We start from the raw sequence: 17,257 nt of genomic DNA on the forward strand, positions 1-17,257 counted from the left end.
GCTTATGGCAGAGCAGCACCCTTCTCTGCAGCCAAACTGAGGGCACTGGTCTCCGTTATGGAGACCAGGCTGGGCCGTGCTGGCCCGTTTATTACAAATAGGCAGAAACGTTCTGCCTATGCGGTGGCCCGCCGGCGGATATACGCCCGCACCCAAGTGCGGCGGAGCATCGCACAGCTTGAGCGGCGGTGGTCCCACCTCCGGCGCAGGGAGCCAGAGAGGCTTGAAAGCATAAGGGCCAGCATTGCTAGATGTGAGTATTTCAACAGTATTTGTACATGATTGCTTACCTGACATTATTTCATCCACTAAGGTCAGCAGCCTGATCATGATTTAAACATGCCATACAATATATGAGTGCTACTTCCTGATTGACACCCTGTAATGGTCATAAAATATGTTATTGGGGAGGATTAATGCTTGTGATGCTTACAATGGGCCAAATGTCACAGCATACCTGCCATGTTACAGGCTGTGTTTTGTAAAGGCCACTGAGGAGCTGTTTGCATGTACAAGTATCAGTACCTCTAACCTTTGCATTTATAGGTTGATAAGGCTTAATACAAATTACCACTAATTGGCACTTTTATCGTTTTTCCCAAACACAGCACGTGCACGAGCAAGGCAGGCCCGGGAGGAGGCAGAGGCAGGCCAGGCACAGGAGGAGGCGGAGCCAGCGATGGGCGTGGACGAAGGGGAGGCCCAGGAAAGTGAAGGAGTGGAGGAGGCTGAGTGGCCAGTGGAGGCAGAGGTGGCAGCCGAAGAGGAGGTCCTGGTGGCCGAGGAGGAGGTCGTGGCGGCCGAGGAGGAGGTCGTGGTGGCCGAGGAGGCCCAGGAAGAGGGGGAGGATGAGGAGGCCTGTGTGGTGGAGCAGGCGGCAGAAAGTGGTATGTATACATAAAGATTTGATCTTCCTTTTGTCATCCACTATTTGATATGTAGCACTGTTGATTCAAATGTGTTTGAAAATACTATAAAGGCAAACAACAAATTGGGTAGCAACAGACACACTTTGGGGTTAGATAGGGTGCCCAAACCATACCTTTCATCCTGGACACATATTAATGACACAGGTTGTGCGGATGGCTTTCTGGTCGAATTGAAGTGCCACTGAACCTGTGTAGTTAATCTGTATCCAGGAAGAAAGAGATGAGTTGCTCATGTAAGGGTTACATGTCCCTGCTGGTTGCATACAATGTGTAGGCTCATATAGGTGAGTAGAGTTTACTGGTGAATGATCTTTGTAAACTAGATTCCGTATGGCATAAATGGAGTATGGCCAGGCGTGGCTTAGACTGGAGTAACAAGTGGTGAGTGCCCCTGGGCCCTCCTCTAGCTAACCACCCCCTGCGGTCTGCATGTATGTTTTGCACCATAATTGTGTGTGTATTTGGTGTTAGTAATGCTTTTGAGCATGGGAGTGGGTTAGTGCTGCAGCTTCCCCTAACTGGCATTCTGACAATGATTTCTGGAACAGACCATCAGCAGCCAAGCCATGCTTGATTGCACAAATGTACTGAGCATTCCTGAGAGTTGTGTCACTCCCCTGCCAGGCTCCATCATATAAGAGACACTGAACTTTGTTAGCCGATTTGTGATTGGGGCTGCGCGTGGCATGCTTCTCAGAGCTTAGTCATGGGTGGGTTTGGATGGAGAAGGAGCAGTATGACTGTGAGGTGTTCTACAGAGTAAAGGGTAGAGGGCCAAAATCAGGCTTTCTATGTAGTATGTATGCATGTATGTATAGGTGTATGTCTCATATATATAGGTAGATATGTGTGTATATATATCTAGTTATATATAGATAGATATATATATATATATATATATATATATATACACACACACACCTCTCAGAATGCATGTTTCAAATGTAGTTTTGACTATGTTAAATGTATGCAGGAATATCATTAGTCATTTTTAATTTTTAATTTCCGCAACAGATGAGCCTGCCCAAGCAGAGGAGGGTCGCCGTGGGACCCTCGTAAGACTGCGAGGCCTGATGCGCCTCATGCTTGAAGAAATGGACCGGCTAATAGATGCTGAAGATTAATGTTTTATTTTTTGGAGATTGGTTTATTAATAAATGGTTATTTAAAGTTGAAAGTTGTCAGTGTATTTTTCTAACATGCTAAAGTATATGTGTAAGTTGTTTAAAATAAGCAAAATGTACATAGTGTATATAGATGTATGTTTGGGTCACATGCTGTAAGGGTTAATGTGTGTCATGAATGTAGTAGGAATGTGGGTCAGTATAGATGAGCATTTAATTGATTGCAATTGCTAACAATCCCTTTTGCAGGAGGTTGCCTAATAGCCTAAGTGGGTCATGTGATCGCTGTGTGTACTCAGTACAAAATTGTGTTGGATTTTGCGAAAATACTCATCGGGGCGTACGGACAGCTTTCCGTACGTTCTCACGCGGTAAGACCGTGCTTGTGCGGGAAGACCGTGCTTGTGCGGGAAGACCGTGCAAGAATCTGTACGTTTCCCCCGCACACGCATGGTTTATATGTCGTCCGTACACACGCCCTGTTCTTACAGAGTGAGTCCGTCCGAATGCGGAGGACACGTGGGCGTTTCTACGGACGATGGCCGCACGCTGCCGCACAGCGATGCGTGCGGCCCGCACCGAAAGAATTCGGGAATATCCGCACCGATCAGAATAAGGCCCTAAGTCTGACCCTTCCACAACTCTGTGACAGAGACAGGCTGGTTGAGGCTGGTGCTGACGTTACATACCCTCCTTTAAACGCCTAAACATGCCTGTATTTTTTCTCACACTCTCAAAAAATGGCTGGTTGCAACCCCTTAAACGCTGACTTCATGTAAGTCAAATTGTGTGGGGATTTCAATTAGTTATTTTTTGCTATTTCTGTCATTATTTTATATGATCCGTACGCATGCACAGTCATTTGATAACCAAACAGATTGTAAATTCGCACATCATCGATCAACTTTGAATCAGGCCCTTTATTCAAGCAACATTTGCATTCAATGTCACATACCACAACAGCAACTTTGGGTGCTTGAAAGTAAATACTTTAGTTCCAGGTGTTAACGTCTTGCTACAATGTACTATAACATTTACCCTTTTGTCTTAACCAGGTCCACAAATCTGTTCATGTGAATGTGCTTAATGTGGTGAATTTAATTTCATTTAAGTATAAGGATACATCATCCATTCTAATGGGTAAGCAAATTGTTAATATTAGGTCTACTGTACATATATTATGCTTTGGCCATAAAGACAGGCTGCAGAATCACTGATTTCTCACTTGCTAGGTGACAAGTGAAATGATAACATTCACAGTATTGACATGAATGTGATGTTGAACATTCTAGAATGTTGACATTGTGAATGTCGACTAGTGTTTTTTTGTCCATTAAGCTATAACCCTACCTGAAACCTAACCACAGCCTTACCATAAATCACTAACAAAGCATCAGTGTCCGTGTGAACGCAGGCTAGCTACGAATGGACCTGTTCCGACGGAGCTCCCCGCTGCCATCCGCCGCCTCCCCATCACCGTTCGTCGGTCCCCGCCACCTTGCCGCATCCCCCCTAACCCTGCCCGTCTCCCTGAAACGGAGATGGGCAGGGTTTCCACTGCCCAGCCACCAAGTGACGGGATGTGAGTGGGTGTGAGATGCTCGCACGTCCCAGTCTGATGGAGGCCCTCTCAGCCAGCGCTCGCCAGCGGGGACATTCTGGCAGGTGCTGGGGATGAATGAGAGGGGCTCCATCTGTATGGGTCTATTTACTAAGCCTTGAACAGAGATGAAGTGATTGGATATAAGTACCATCCCACCAATACCAGCCATGCAGCTCCTGTCATTTTTCAAACTCCACAAATCCCTTAGTTAAATCATACTGTATATCAAACTGCACTGCTTACCAGCCATAGCCCTGGATTAAGTTTTTCTTTCTGTCTGCAATCTGCCAAATATGGTATGGTATGGTGCATGAAAATGCTGAATGTGCCCAGTTATACAATACATACAGATCTATATTCTAGTAACATAAGCTCTTTAATACTCATGGGCATGCTTCACTCGCCACACTTCGGCCAAGGTTACTATTCCCAATTTGTTGTCCATGTGATTGTTAAATGAAGCACAAGTTGAAAAAAAAATAATTGCTGACTATTTGTGTGTCAACCAGTATATCAGCATACCTCCCAAGTGTCACGATTTCAGAGGGACAGTCCTGATTTTCGGGTCCTGTCCCGCTGTCCCACCCGCGGCCGGCAGTTGGGAGCCCCCCCAAGCTGTTTGAATAGACGCTGTGCGCATGCGCACAGCGTCTATTCGCGTCCGAAAATGGGGTTGCGGCTAATTTGCATAAGCTGAACCCTCATTTGCATAGGCTCCGCCCCCCTTTCTGGTCGCGCGAGTGTCCCTATTCCAGCAGCCAAGAAGTTGGGAGGTATGTATCAGTCCGCCTTTTCTCAACCATAAATACAGTTGGCCTCTTACCTTTCATCCTTTTGACCATATTGTCCTAATACACATCAGCCAAATGGGGTCACCCTATTGACCATCTGATTAGACCATGCATAGGCAACCTGTGGCTCTCCAGCTGTTGTAAAACTACTAATCCTGGCATGCCATGCCACCGTTTTAGCACTCCCTATTAGCAAAGCTGTGGCAAGACATGCTAGGACTTGTAGTTTCACAGCTGGAGAGACACAGGTTGCCGCACCTGGACTAGACACTGTCTATCCTTGCACTAGAACCCTAATAATATGCCCCCTCAATTCAGTGTTGTCCAAATAAGACTAGATCAGGATGCTAAAAAACAAAATTGGGTTATTTAAATAGTGATGTGATATATTGCCATGGAATTTTCTGATTAAACATTATCCAGTGTTAAACTATACACCATTATATGCAGATGTATGTCTTGTGCAAAAATTTTGTTTTAATACAATTATTATTCTGTTTACCATTTTGTATTACATTTGCATTGCAGTTAGCTTACTTCAACTGTTTAAATTGTTACTGAGTCAGAAATTCTCCTCACCTCTTGTCACGATGATTCCAGAAAAGGACAGTCAGGTCCTGACAGATATGGAAGCAGCTATTCATCCCTTGTCAACACAAAGTACACTCCACCTTGTTGCTGCTTTCCAAAATCTCCTGATACAGGTAGAGTATCTTGCATGTATCTGATGTTGGAATGCCCTAGGGACTATGGCCCTGATTCTGGTGGACTCAGTAACCTGCAAAGCACGCAATTTACCAAGTCCCAGAGGGCCTCGCTGGCCGAATGCCACCCCTGTATCACTAAGACACATCCTCACGCATGTCCTGCTGGCAAGGGGACCGCTGACCGGTTGCTAGTGGAGACTGTCTTATATTTGCAGGCAACAGGGCTGGATTAAGGTGGGTGCACAGGGGGTCAGCACCCCTGGACCCCCCTCTATCTAGGGGCCCCTGTGGTTGGTATGTATTTAAAAAAAAATGTTTTAGCTAAAGGTTTTGTGCATGGGAGTGGGGTAGTGCTGCAGCTTCACCTATCTGCCAATCAGGGGCATAGCGAGGGCGGAGCCAGTGGAGCATGAGCTCCGGGAGCCAAAAGATCACAGGGCGCCCGGAGCAGTGCACCGCCAGCCCACCTGCTCACTCCCCCACCCACCCAGCTCACCCGCTCCTTGTAACACAGCTGACTGCAGCCTACCGGAGACGGTGGTGTGAAATGACATCACCCGGCCGGTATCTCAGCCGCAAATTACACCAGCGGTGGCTAGAGAGGCTCCTAGAGAGCCTGACTGTCCCCGCACTGTGTTACAACAGCAGCAAGAACACAAACTACAGCCGGCACCAATAGAAGTCTGTAAACTACCCTAGTGCTAGGTGGTAAGTAAAGCTTAAAAACATTGCGGTCCTCCAAATTCTCCATTAAGGAGCTGTATACACTGTAAACTTTTTCTCCCAGGTGTCACTCATATATTTACATTTTTATTTTATTAAATTATTTATATATATATATATATATATATATATATTTTTTTTTTTTTTATTATTATTATTTACAAGTACCCCCATTTCTTTATACTATTTTCTTTTCAATTTAAATTCACCAACCCTCTCCCCGCTGTGCCTGGCTGTACGGCGCTATATTCAAATCAACTCTCCCGCTAGACCGCTAGCCAATAGGCGCTTGCGGTCCAATCAGAAGCAGCATTTGTGGCTGCTGGACTGCAAGCACCTATTGGCTAGTGGTCCAGTGGGAGACTTGAATTGAAAATAGCAGCGGACCACCACCCCACCTCTACTTAGATAGGTGGGGTGGTGCAGCAAATTCTGGGTTCTGTCCACGAACCCGATTGTTGGTTTGGTAGGACACTGGGTGAATTGCGCACTCGTGAGCAATTGTTCGGTGTACCCTTATCTGTATGTTAGGTTAGCACTAGAGTAGAGAGAGGTAAAGTTACTTAAAATACCTATCTCTGTGAGCCTGTGCCGAGGTTTTGGGTTTGATATAATGTGCGGCACAGGTGTGGCTGTGCCTGTTCTCCTGGAAAGTGATTAAATATAAGGGGGATAAAACACCAGCAGCACAAAAAAATATGTCACAATTACCATTTATTTATCAATGTGCCCTGTGGCATGTCATATACATATGCACATTTGGGGCGCATGGAGAACTGGTGGTGTGCTAAGGGGCTGATGGAGTGGGGTTGGGGTGGTGCCCACCCTGCGGGGGCTGCAAGTGAGAGAGTGGAGTGCGGGTATGGGGGTGAAAACTCAGTCACGTTAGTGGTGGAAAAAGTACAGGCCTGTCACCACAGGCAGAGTCACTGGCTGGGCGGGCAGTTACAGGTTGGTGGTGAGGGGGCTGGCGTCCCGTCCCCACCGCAGTACACCTCTCACCTGTTCAGTCGGCGGCTTCCCTCCGGTCCTCTTTGCGGCGATGATGGTCCTTGTAGTCCTCCTAGCCAGGGCTTGGTCAGTATACGGCTGAACCTCAAACCCGGCTCCACAGTGCCGGCAGCGGAGCAACTTCCGGGTGCTCGGGGTCATGTGATCCTTCTACCCGGCGTCGCTTCCTCCGCCAGCTGTGTGGGCTCGACTCCCAAAGGGAGGAGACTGGTTCTTTCTTGTGTTGTGTGTGTGTGCAGGAGCAAAGTCTCTTTCCAACCTGTTTCGGCACTAGGTGCCTTTTTCAAGGATGATGCTGTGTACTGTACTAGCAGGATATATCATCAATTTCTGGTACAGTGTGTATTACACATGGCGTATCTAAATATATTTTGGGGTAAAAGGTAAAAAAGTTCCCTAAACTATATCGTTCTGTGTGTATGCGCTATATCTTCCGATGTGTATGTGCTATAGAATCAGAATCAACTATATTGGCCATGTATACTCACGTATACTAGGAATTTTTTGCAGATTTCATTGCAGCTACAAGCTGTATCAGGCATGTAAAAACTGTGGCCCTCCAGCTGTTGTGAAACTACACATCCCAGCATGCCTTGCCATAGTTTTAGCATTCCCTAATAGCAAAACTGTGGCAAGGCATGCTGGGGTGTGTAGTTTTACAGCAGCTGGAGGGCCATAGTTTGGACATGCCTGCGCTGACTATTATTTGACCATCGGCATCAAAACAATAGTTTTGATGCCACTAATAAGCTAGTGTGTATGAGGCTTAAGTATTAAAAAGTTTTACATTTCAGTAACAAGCAGCAACTATGTGTTGTGTTACATAGGTGAGAGGTAATACATTACTATTGGGTGCTAGATTAAGTATTACAATATACTACTGTAGTTTGCAGTTTATTCAAAAAAAGTTTGGTGAAAGGGAAGGTGTTTGAATTTCATGATCTAGTCACAGGCATTCTACTCTACTTCTTATATATTTAGCACCTTCTAGAAGATAATAGATAGTATCTGAAGTATGGGCGAACCTATTCATGGGTGTGATTATGGGCAAACCTATTCATGGGTGTGATTCTTCCCGGTAGCAGACGCACATTACCATGGCCCAAATTCACTAAAATGTGCACCCCCTGGCAACAGCACCTCACACCCTTTGCAGATAATAGAATCGACCCCATAGTATGCTATCTGGAGATCCCCCTTAACACACACATATTTCAATAGGAAACAAGACAAGTAGCTTGCTTTTATGAGATGATACAAATGTTTGTTTTCACAAAAAAGAAGTATATACTGATAGCATCACCACCAACAGATACAAATACTGAATACTATGTTTCAGGATTGCAACATATTTTGCTACATGTGTGGGAAATACTGTACATTAATAGTTTTTTATGCCCTTACCTTTAGTGTCCTGATCTTTGTCCTTTAGGGATACAGAAACAGATTTGCCAACAGACGCTCAAGGATGGAAAGACCCTTTAATGTGCACTTCACCACTGCAACTCTATGCTGCTGCATACTCTGCAGCAAGTCCTCTCTGAGGGCACAGGAGGAGTCACAGAAGCAGCAACAGTAGCCAATCATTTACCTCATATTTACCTACTTTTGGGCTGCCCTTTCCAGTTTCCCCCAGCTGTGGCATGGCACCACTGGCTGTTGGAGCCCGGTGCTGGTTTCAAAAATACCCCTACTCCTTTTTGCCCCCATATTTTGGGAACCAGGACCGAGCCAAGAGCCTGGTGCTGGTTTTGGACATACAGGGGGAAACCCATTTGATTTTTTTATTTCCCCCTGTATTTCTATAAACAGGACCGGTTGTATGAGTAGTATTTTCCAGTAGTATTTTCTATTTTGATTAATTTATCGGCCAAATTCAGCAGTACGAATGATGAGCACAACAGCATAGAAATCATGGACATATATGGCCAAGTTCTATCCATGGTGTTTTCACCCGTTCACCAAAATTCGGCTGAGTTTGCCATATATAAATACGGCAAATCAACCAAATTTGGCTGATAGTAAATTAGCAGATGCTAATTTAACGGCCGTATTGGACATTGAATGGGTACGAATACATATTCGTACTCCTTTAAACTAAATAAATTTCCCCATGTGCATTTATTGAATATTTCAGAAAGCAAAAACTTCATGGATGATATAGCTATGTGATGTAACTTGTTGTGAACACTCTATTGTGTTTTTTGAATGCAGAAAGACACACTCCTTGTACAGACAACTATAGATTGTTTTGGATCCCTCTTAGATTTTTTATATGACAAAGCAGTTGACCTTGGTAAGTATAAGTGTATGCTAACAAAACACCACAACAATGTTTTTTTTCTGTTTAGCACTGTAATACATGAGCTTGGTAAACAAAATAACACAAATTATATATATGAACATTGTAAGCCTTTACATACCAATAACCACACCTACACTTAATAAAAATAGGAAGTAATGGCTGTTAACACGATTACCCCTCCTTCACAAAATAATTTGTTGGGGTTCTTCCTGGTCCCAAATAAAATGTATTACCCTATACATGCTGTCTGTGAGATTTTTTATCCACCCACCCTTGAATCTGCAAATGATAGGGCATAGAATTGACTACCAGCCTAATGGGAGTGTACTAAGTACAACAAGTTTCATCTTAAATTAGACTGTGGGGGGATTATGATGATATTGGATGTTTCCAATTATTTTTATCTGGTTGGTTTACTACATATGAAGAGAAGATTAAGGTTTCAGTGAAGATAAACTGTGGGTTTAAGGTGATGAAGTATTTGAGGATTTTAATTGACTATACATTGACACAGGATTGACAAGCCTAATGATCCTCCAATGCAATAGAGTCAAAGATGGATACACACAAAAAGATTTAACTCGTCGCAAAAATCTGATAATGTATGGGAGCAAATTACAATCACCCATTTGCTCCAAAATGCTAGAAAGCATACAATAGTCATTCAGATAAATTTGTTAAATCCATCTGATTTAACACATTTATAAGAAATCCATTTTCTAGTATTTGGAAGCAAATTGTTGACTCCCATACAATGTCAGATATTTTGTTCCCACCAGACAGAATGAACAGAAAAATTATCCTGCGTGTAGCTAGCTTGAGACTTCAGAGGGTTCATATTACATTCTCTCCACCTAGTACATAGGAAGGAATCTCTACATTAGTCTGAGGGCCAATTCGTTTATTTTTCCACCACTGTGTCCAAAGCCTGGAATTGCACTCACTCTCTACTGCTTATAAGATACCCGTGGGCATCATCCTGTGTATGTACTGTAGATATGCCAATCTTTATTGCTATTGTTTACCTTCTTCCCTCTGGTCCACTCAATCACATCTCTTCATCTTACAGCCACTTTAAATTAAAGTTCCACAGCCTGAGTTCTTACCAGAACATACAGTATACTTTGTTTTTGAGCCTGCTCTTAATTGAATGTGATACGCTGATATATATTCCTAGAAGTGACAATTAAAAACTATAACATATATATATATATATATATATATATATATATATATATATATATATATATATATATATATAGCAACTCCAATGAAAGAAGGCACTCAGGAAACAACAGTATAAGTAAACACAAAAAAACGTGTATTGATGAGCTTTCGGGGTTTGACCCCCTTCCTCAGAACACGACTACAGGCTGTAGTTGTGTTCTGAGGAAGGGGGTCAAACCCCGAAAGCTCATCAATACACGTTTTTTTGTGTTTACTTATACTGTTGTTTCCTGAGTGCCTTCTTTCATTGGAGTTGCTGTATGAAGATTTGTTTATAGCACCGGGGCAAGCTGTTTATTTCCAGAGTGCCGGCAGGATTGGATCCATATATATATATATCTATATATATATATATATATATATATATATATAAATATTTACCAGATGGCTGGCACTTGCATGTTCAGATATAATAATTGCTGGGGTGACATTCCAAAAAGGGCCAAGGAGTGGTCCAATATAGATACACGAGTATGGAGCAGGAGTCACTCACCAGTCTTGCAGTAAAAAAATGTTTTTAATCAGGCAGCATGGCAGACATTTGTGCGGTCGACGTTTCGGTCCACCTCTAGGACCTTTGTCAAGAGTAATGAAACATACCACAGCATGGATATTTATGCTCCCCATTGACCCGGAAGTTAATGCCCATTAATTACCATAACAGTAATAAAATATTTCATATATATTTATTCACACTCTGTGCAGTATCGAGTGCATCTAATCTAGCAACACCATTTACATTTATCCAGCAATGATTAGCGCTATTTAGATATGAGTAAATAAGAGGGGTTTACCTTAATTATATCTGTCCATATTCAGGGTCACCAGCGTCCAGCTGGAGCGCTAAATGGAACGCATGCCAGCGGAAATGCTAAGGCGACGATACTGTGTGCACTGAATGCTGGGCAATGTAGTCTGTGCATGATAGACTTCTAACAGGAAGTGCGTGTTATCTGTCCGGACCAGGAAGTGTCCGGGCAGTGTATGGAACGCAGAGATGGAACGCAACTCGCGTTATAAGCTAACAGTCTATAGTTAGCTATAATCTAAAATTACTGAAGGACAATAGGTATTATATAGCGATATGCTATATAGTTATTTGATGTAAATATTTAATATATGGCCAAAAGACAGTTACTATTGTATAGTACAGTACTCATTGTGTCTAAATAGTGTTGCTTATCGGGTCTCTGAGGAGCATATTGACATTTATGTAACCTGATTACATTTAATATAAGAACATGTGAATATTGTGAAAAAAATTAAAGAAATTATAATAATAAAGTGTAAAAATGTGAATGTTAAGGAAACTTATATAAAAAAATAAATAAAAAAAACATGCATAGAAATGGATAAGTCATATGGTTATACCGGATAGGGGGCTTATTTACATATATGCATTACATAAACTACATTAGACCATAGGTTATTCCGCAAAGACATATACCTAAGCTAACAAGTTATATTGGTCCAAGGGGTAGCTTGTTCACCTGTATAGTCTTCCAAAATGATGTTATAATGAATGGAGTCATTCAGGCCACGCGGCCAAATGGTGTCCAATTTGAAAATCCACATTGCTTCCCGCCTTAGGAGCATTTTTGCCCTGTTGCCACCTCGAGGTGGTGGTGGGATTCTATCAATGATCATACAGCGGAGTGAAGATAGGGGGTGTTTTTCAGTCAGAAAGTGTCTGGCGACTGGCTTATCTGTTGCTCCTGTTTGTAGTGCAGTTGGGATAGAGGACTGATGGTTCGCCATTCGTTGTCTAAACGAGCAGGTGGTTTTGCCAACGTAGATCATGGAGCATGGGCAGCTCAATATGTAAATTACATGATCCGAGGTGCATGACAGTCGATGTCGTATCTCTATCTTCCTCCCCGTGTAAGGGTGATGGAATGTGGGGCCAGTATTCATGCTTCTGCACGTCGTGCATCCGGTGCACTTATAGCAGCCTAATTTTGGGGTGGCTAGCCATGATCTTTTCGTGTCAGTTGGTGTCAATTGTGGTCGCATGAGGTGGTCCTTTAGGTTGCACCCTCTCTTGTAGCTGATGAGGGGCTTGTTTGGGAGCTTGTTTTTAAATGCAGGGTCAGTAGCTAGAATGTGCCAATGCTGCCTGATATTTTTCTGCAGTGTACGACTGGCTGTATTGTAGGTGGTTGTAATTACAAATGGGTCACTCACTTGTTTTTTCCGCCTCTGGTTTCCAGTACTGTATATTTTTCTGGCCTTGGATAGGCAGTTGGTGATAATTGAATTTTCATAGCCTCTATGGCGAAAGTGTTGGACCATTTCTTGTAATTGCAGTTCCGCAGTCTGAGGGTCTGAATTGTTGCGCAATACCCGTAGATATAGGCAAATTGCGTTTCAGCCCTACTGGGTGAAAGCTCTCCGATCTCAAAAGTGTGTTTCGGTCAGTTGGTTTGCGGTATAACCTATGGCCATAACCACCATCGGCAGCAAATCTTATTGGTGAGTCAAGTGTATTAAGATGTTGGAACATCTCCTGCAGGGACTCCTGGGTGTCATTCCAGATTAGGAAGACGTCGTCTATAAATCGGTGGTAAAATGCTATTTTACCTCCAAACTGCGGGTGTATATGGGTGCTCTCATACTTGTCCATCACCAAGTTGGCATATGAGGGTGCGATATTGCTACCCATAGCGGTACCCGCAGTCTGGAGGTAATATCGATCAGCATATCGAAAATAATTACACGTAAGTGTAAGTTCCAATAGAGCAATTAGGAAATCAATAGGTGGATTGGTTTGATTGCTACACAAGAGTGCTTCCCTAGTTGTCTGGAGGCCCAATTCATGAGCAATAACTATATACAAGGACGTTACGTCCATGGTCACTAATAGATGTTGGTTGTTATATGGAATGTTGGTAATTTTGGCTATAAAATCTGCAGTATCTTTGAGGTAACTTTGAGTTTTCTGCACCAATGGCTGCAAAAAACTGTCTAAGTAAATGGTAATGTTAGAGAATAATGAACCCCTGGCAGATATTATGGGTCTGCCAGGGGGTCTATCAAGCGTTTTGTGTATTTTGGGGATTAAATACAAAATAGGACAAATCGGAAATTCAGTCATTAAATAGTTAAACAGGTCTTGGTTAATCTATTGTTTGGCTAGGGCCTCAGACAATAGGGTTTTGACCCGGGACTGAAAAGTGACTGTGGGGTCACCATCCAATACCCTGTATGTATTGACATCGTTCAATTGGCGTGTCGCCTCAATATGGTAGTCAATAGTGTTAAGGACCACCACAGCTCCTCCTTTGTCCGCCGGCCTTATGGTAATTTGTTTGTTGCTCTTAAGTGATCGTAGGGCGGCTCTTTCCGCATACGATAAATTGTCGATAGATGTCAATAGGGTTCTCAGCTGGTAGTGTATTTAGGTAGTTGCTATTTAGAGCTGAAAATGAACAGCTTGCTCTTACTGATGAGGACGCAGATCGTGTCTTATTTCTTTGTTTCATCATTGGAATAACATAAATCTGGAAAATTGACAAACATATGCTGCAATAAAAACGTTTTTGTGTATTATATGCTGCCCATGGGGCACTTTTTTATTAAATTATATTGTTTTTTTACAATTGTGTATTAATTCTTGGTAGCGCACTCTGAACCACACTTTCTTTATCTCTAAACCAAATCTGGGTCCTGTCTAACAGGGGATCCTCAGAGGTGCCGCAACTAAATCGGTGTGCGCGGTTTGGGTTCCTCTTGTCTTTTTTTTGCTGAAAATATATTTTTTCTAAAAATCCCCAGAGTGCCGCTGTTGTTTCTTCACTATCCTGTACTTCTGTTCCTGAAGGCACCTGGGTTACCTGTACTGCTGGAGGAGTGCCAGGCCTACACCTCTATCTATATATATATATATATATATATATATATATATATATATATAGCAGAGATACAGCCAGCACTCACCACCTCCAAATATCAAAGCTTGCTGGGGTGCCTCCTTAGGGCTGATGTAGTCCAATCACAATAGAGAAAGTAAGTAGCACTCCTCAGACTTCCAGCTTAATAAAACTCAGTCCTTTATTAAGATATTGCCCAACAGCGTTTCGGGGCGTACCCCCGTCTTCAGGGACAAGCAGTCTGCTTGTCCCTGAAGACGGGGTACGCCCCGAAACGCCGTTGGGCAATACCTTAATAAAGGACTACGTTTTATTAAGCTGGAAGTCTGAGGAGTGCTACTTACAGTACTTTCTCTAATATATATATATATTTATATATATATATATATATATATATATATATATATATATATATATGACATTGTAGGGGCTCTGCACACACTAAGTTAACTGATAATAAATAGTGGGGATTTGGTTCATGAATTGATCAATGCATTTAAGCCTGCAGCCCCCTTCACGGGACCCCACTTTTCTACAGGTATACACACGTTTTGGAGATCGGCACTCCTGCTGAAGATAATGATGGTCCGAGGTGCCTTCCTAGATGATGCTAGTAATATCAGATAGTCCCACTGTCGCTGTCGAATCAGCCAACGGTACAGGTTCAAAAAAGTGCAATTTTTATTTCAATAAGCCATTGCCACTGGCTTATTGAAATATGGCAATGGCTTATTGAAATAAAAATTGCACTTTTTTGAACCTGTACCGTTGGAGTGCCGCCTGTCTTATTGGAGCGGATTCGCCAGCGACAGTGGGACTATCTGATATATATATATATATATATATATATATATACATACAAACAAAGAACAAGAAGGGGAGCCCAAAAGCGTAGTATTGTCAAAACATATAAAAGTTCTTAATGAATAATAGTGACAACTATCACTAGTACATTAACCGTACCATAAAAGTCCTCAGTGGTGGACTTAAAACCACATGGTGCATAACAAATATCCACACTGGCAAAATAAAGGAACGTTTGGTGTTTAAACCGCAGGTCACTCACGGCTACCACAGGGAGAGATCTCCAATTTACAGCGCTTGGCAGATTCCTTCAGCGACGGGCAGCTCAGCGGCTGCTAGCACCTTACGTATCCTGCTACTTGGAAAAGCGTCAGTCAGGCCACGCCCCTACACTTTCCTCAAGGACTTCGTCAGTGGGGTGGCCTGACTGACGCAAGGCTGGCTTTTTATCTGCCCCTCCACGTATAGGAGAGCACAAATTTGCATATAATGTGGGAGTTTCTATAGTGCTTCCCTCCTTCACTATACAATGTGAGCATTTTAGTTTGCTCAATTGTTTCTTTTGTTACTCAGAGTTTTATTTCTTATATTTTATATACAATAGTTCATCCTAGGTTCAAATGGGAATATTTTTGGATTGGTATATTATGTGAAGATTATATAGCAATATTGTTATTTTGGTCTGCAGTAGATCAAATTGCTACGAGAATTTTAGATTCACAAAAGATCAGAAAACATGTTAAATAGAACCAATGGTTGCATAATGAAAGTGGGAGGCACTTCACAAAGTTTTAGTCACTCCGCGCCCTACACACTATACAATCGGGAGCCTACACACTATACAATTTAGCAATTAATTTATCTATTATGAGGCAGACATAAAAATTATCTGATACATTTTTCATACAATCAGAGGTAATGTTTAAGTAATATTATAAGCAATGTGGATGCGGGATAAAAGGGTAAATTCTCACTGTAGGAATCTGTGCACTAATCTTATTCACACAGAGCCCTGCCCACTATACAATCGGGACCCTACACACTATACAATTTAGCAATTTGGCAATTAATTTGTCTATTGGAGGATAGAGATAAAAGATATTTTAAATTTTGCAGAGGTCGTAATAAAGCAGCATTATAAGCGGTATTATACGCAAGTAGAGTAATAAATCCCTGATGTGGAACCTGTACACCAAACAATCAGGACCCTACACATTATACAATTTGGCTAACAATTCACTTATTTGGGATCCACATTAAAAATCATTATTTTCACACATAGCAGCATTAGCTGGACAAGGTTATAGGTAGTTTGAGCACACAGACACAAGAGAGACATATAGTATACAAAAAAGAGGAAAGGTTCATATTGGAGGATTCTTCAATTTATCTATATAAAGGGGGTGATTTCATAATTCTCGTTGAGACCATTCGGTATTAGGGTGTTGAGGGTTATAATCCAAAATGTTTCCCGTTTAATCAGCTTTTTATCTCTGTCTCCACCTCTTTTATCAACCTCAACATGTTCTATTCCTTTAAAAATCAGAGTAGTAGGATCACTATTATGATATTGCGCGAAATGTCGGGGCACACTATGGTTATTCACTTTGTTCTTTATGTTTCTTGCGTGCTCCAACATTCGCTTTTTTAAAGTTCTTTTTGTCTTACCTATATACTGAAGGCCACACGGGCACATCAGCATATAGGCCCTTATTCTAATTCGGACGGTACGGCCCGCGTGCGGCCGTACCGCCGATGTTTTTACTCTGCACATGCGCAGAGGTGAATCTGCGCATGTGCAGCCCCCTTCGCCGCAGACGTATTTCGTCCGCCGCAAAGGGGGCGTATAGGGGCGTGAGAGGCATCATGCCCTCATTTCCCTATGTGTACGCCCCGCGTTTCATGGGCGTTCCCATGCAAACGCGGGGCGTATGCATGGTAATGAGGCCATGACGCAACTCATGGGGGCGGAAAGCTGACGTCGCCGGATGTCAGCTTTCAGCCCCCATACAAGCTACCACACGGACGATTGTCCGTGTGGTCTCAGCTTGCGGGAGCTGCCGCGGCGTGCGGACCTGCCTTCGATGGTCGACGACCATCGAATGCAGGGGGCAGCTCCCACCATGGTGGAGGCGTACGCCTCCACCATTTTTATGCGGATCGC

At 42.9% G+C, this 17,257-nt stretch overlaps 1 protein-coding gene across 5 annotated transcripts in view; it reads left to right on the plus strand.

Annotated features, from left to right (window-relative positions):
• MEI1 (meiotic double-stranded break formation protein 1) overlaps positions 1-17,257 on the plus strand; it is a 237,512-nt gene that overhangs the window by 203,319 nt on the left and 16,936 nt on the right. For 4 of the 5 annotated variants that reach the window (XR_014454370.1, XM_083156559.1, XM_083156562.1 and 1 more), the window contains 3 exons: positions 3,109-3,193; positions 4,976-5,151; positions 9,103-9,184. Coding sequence is in view for 4 of the 5 variants with exons in the window: in XM_083156559.1 (XP_083012685.1) it covers positions 3,109-3,193; positions 4,976-5,151; positions 9,103-9,184 (343 nt within the window). In the remaining variant the exon portion in view is untranslated. The remainder of the gene's footprint in view (positions 1-3,108; positions 3,194-4,975; positions 5,152-9,102; positions 9,185-17,257) is intronic. The other variant, XM_083156560.1, reaches the window with a different exon arrangement.

Source organism: Crinia signifera, chromosome 8 (genome assembly GCF_055691185.1).
Source record: "Crinia signifera chromosome 8, ASM5569118v1, whole genome shotgun sequence".
Lineage (NCBI taxonomy): Eukaryota > Metazoa > Chordata > Amphibia > Anura > Myobatrachidae > Crinia > Crinia signifera.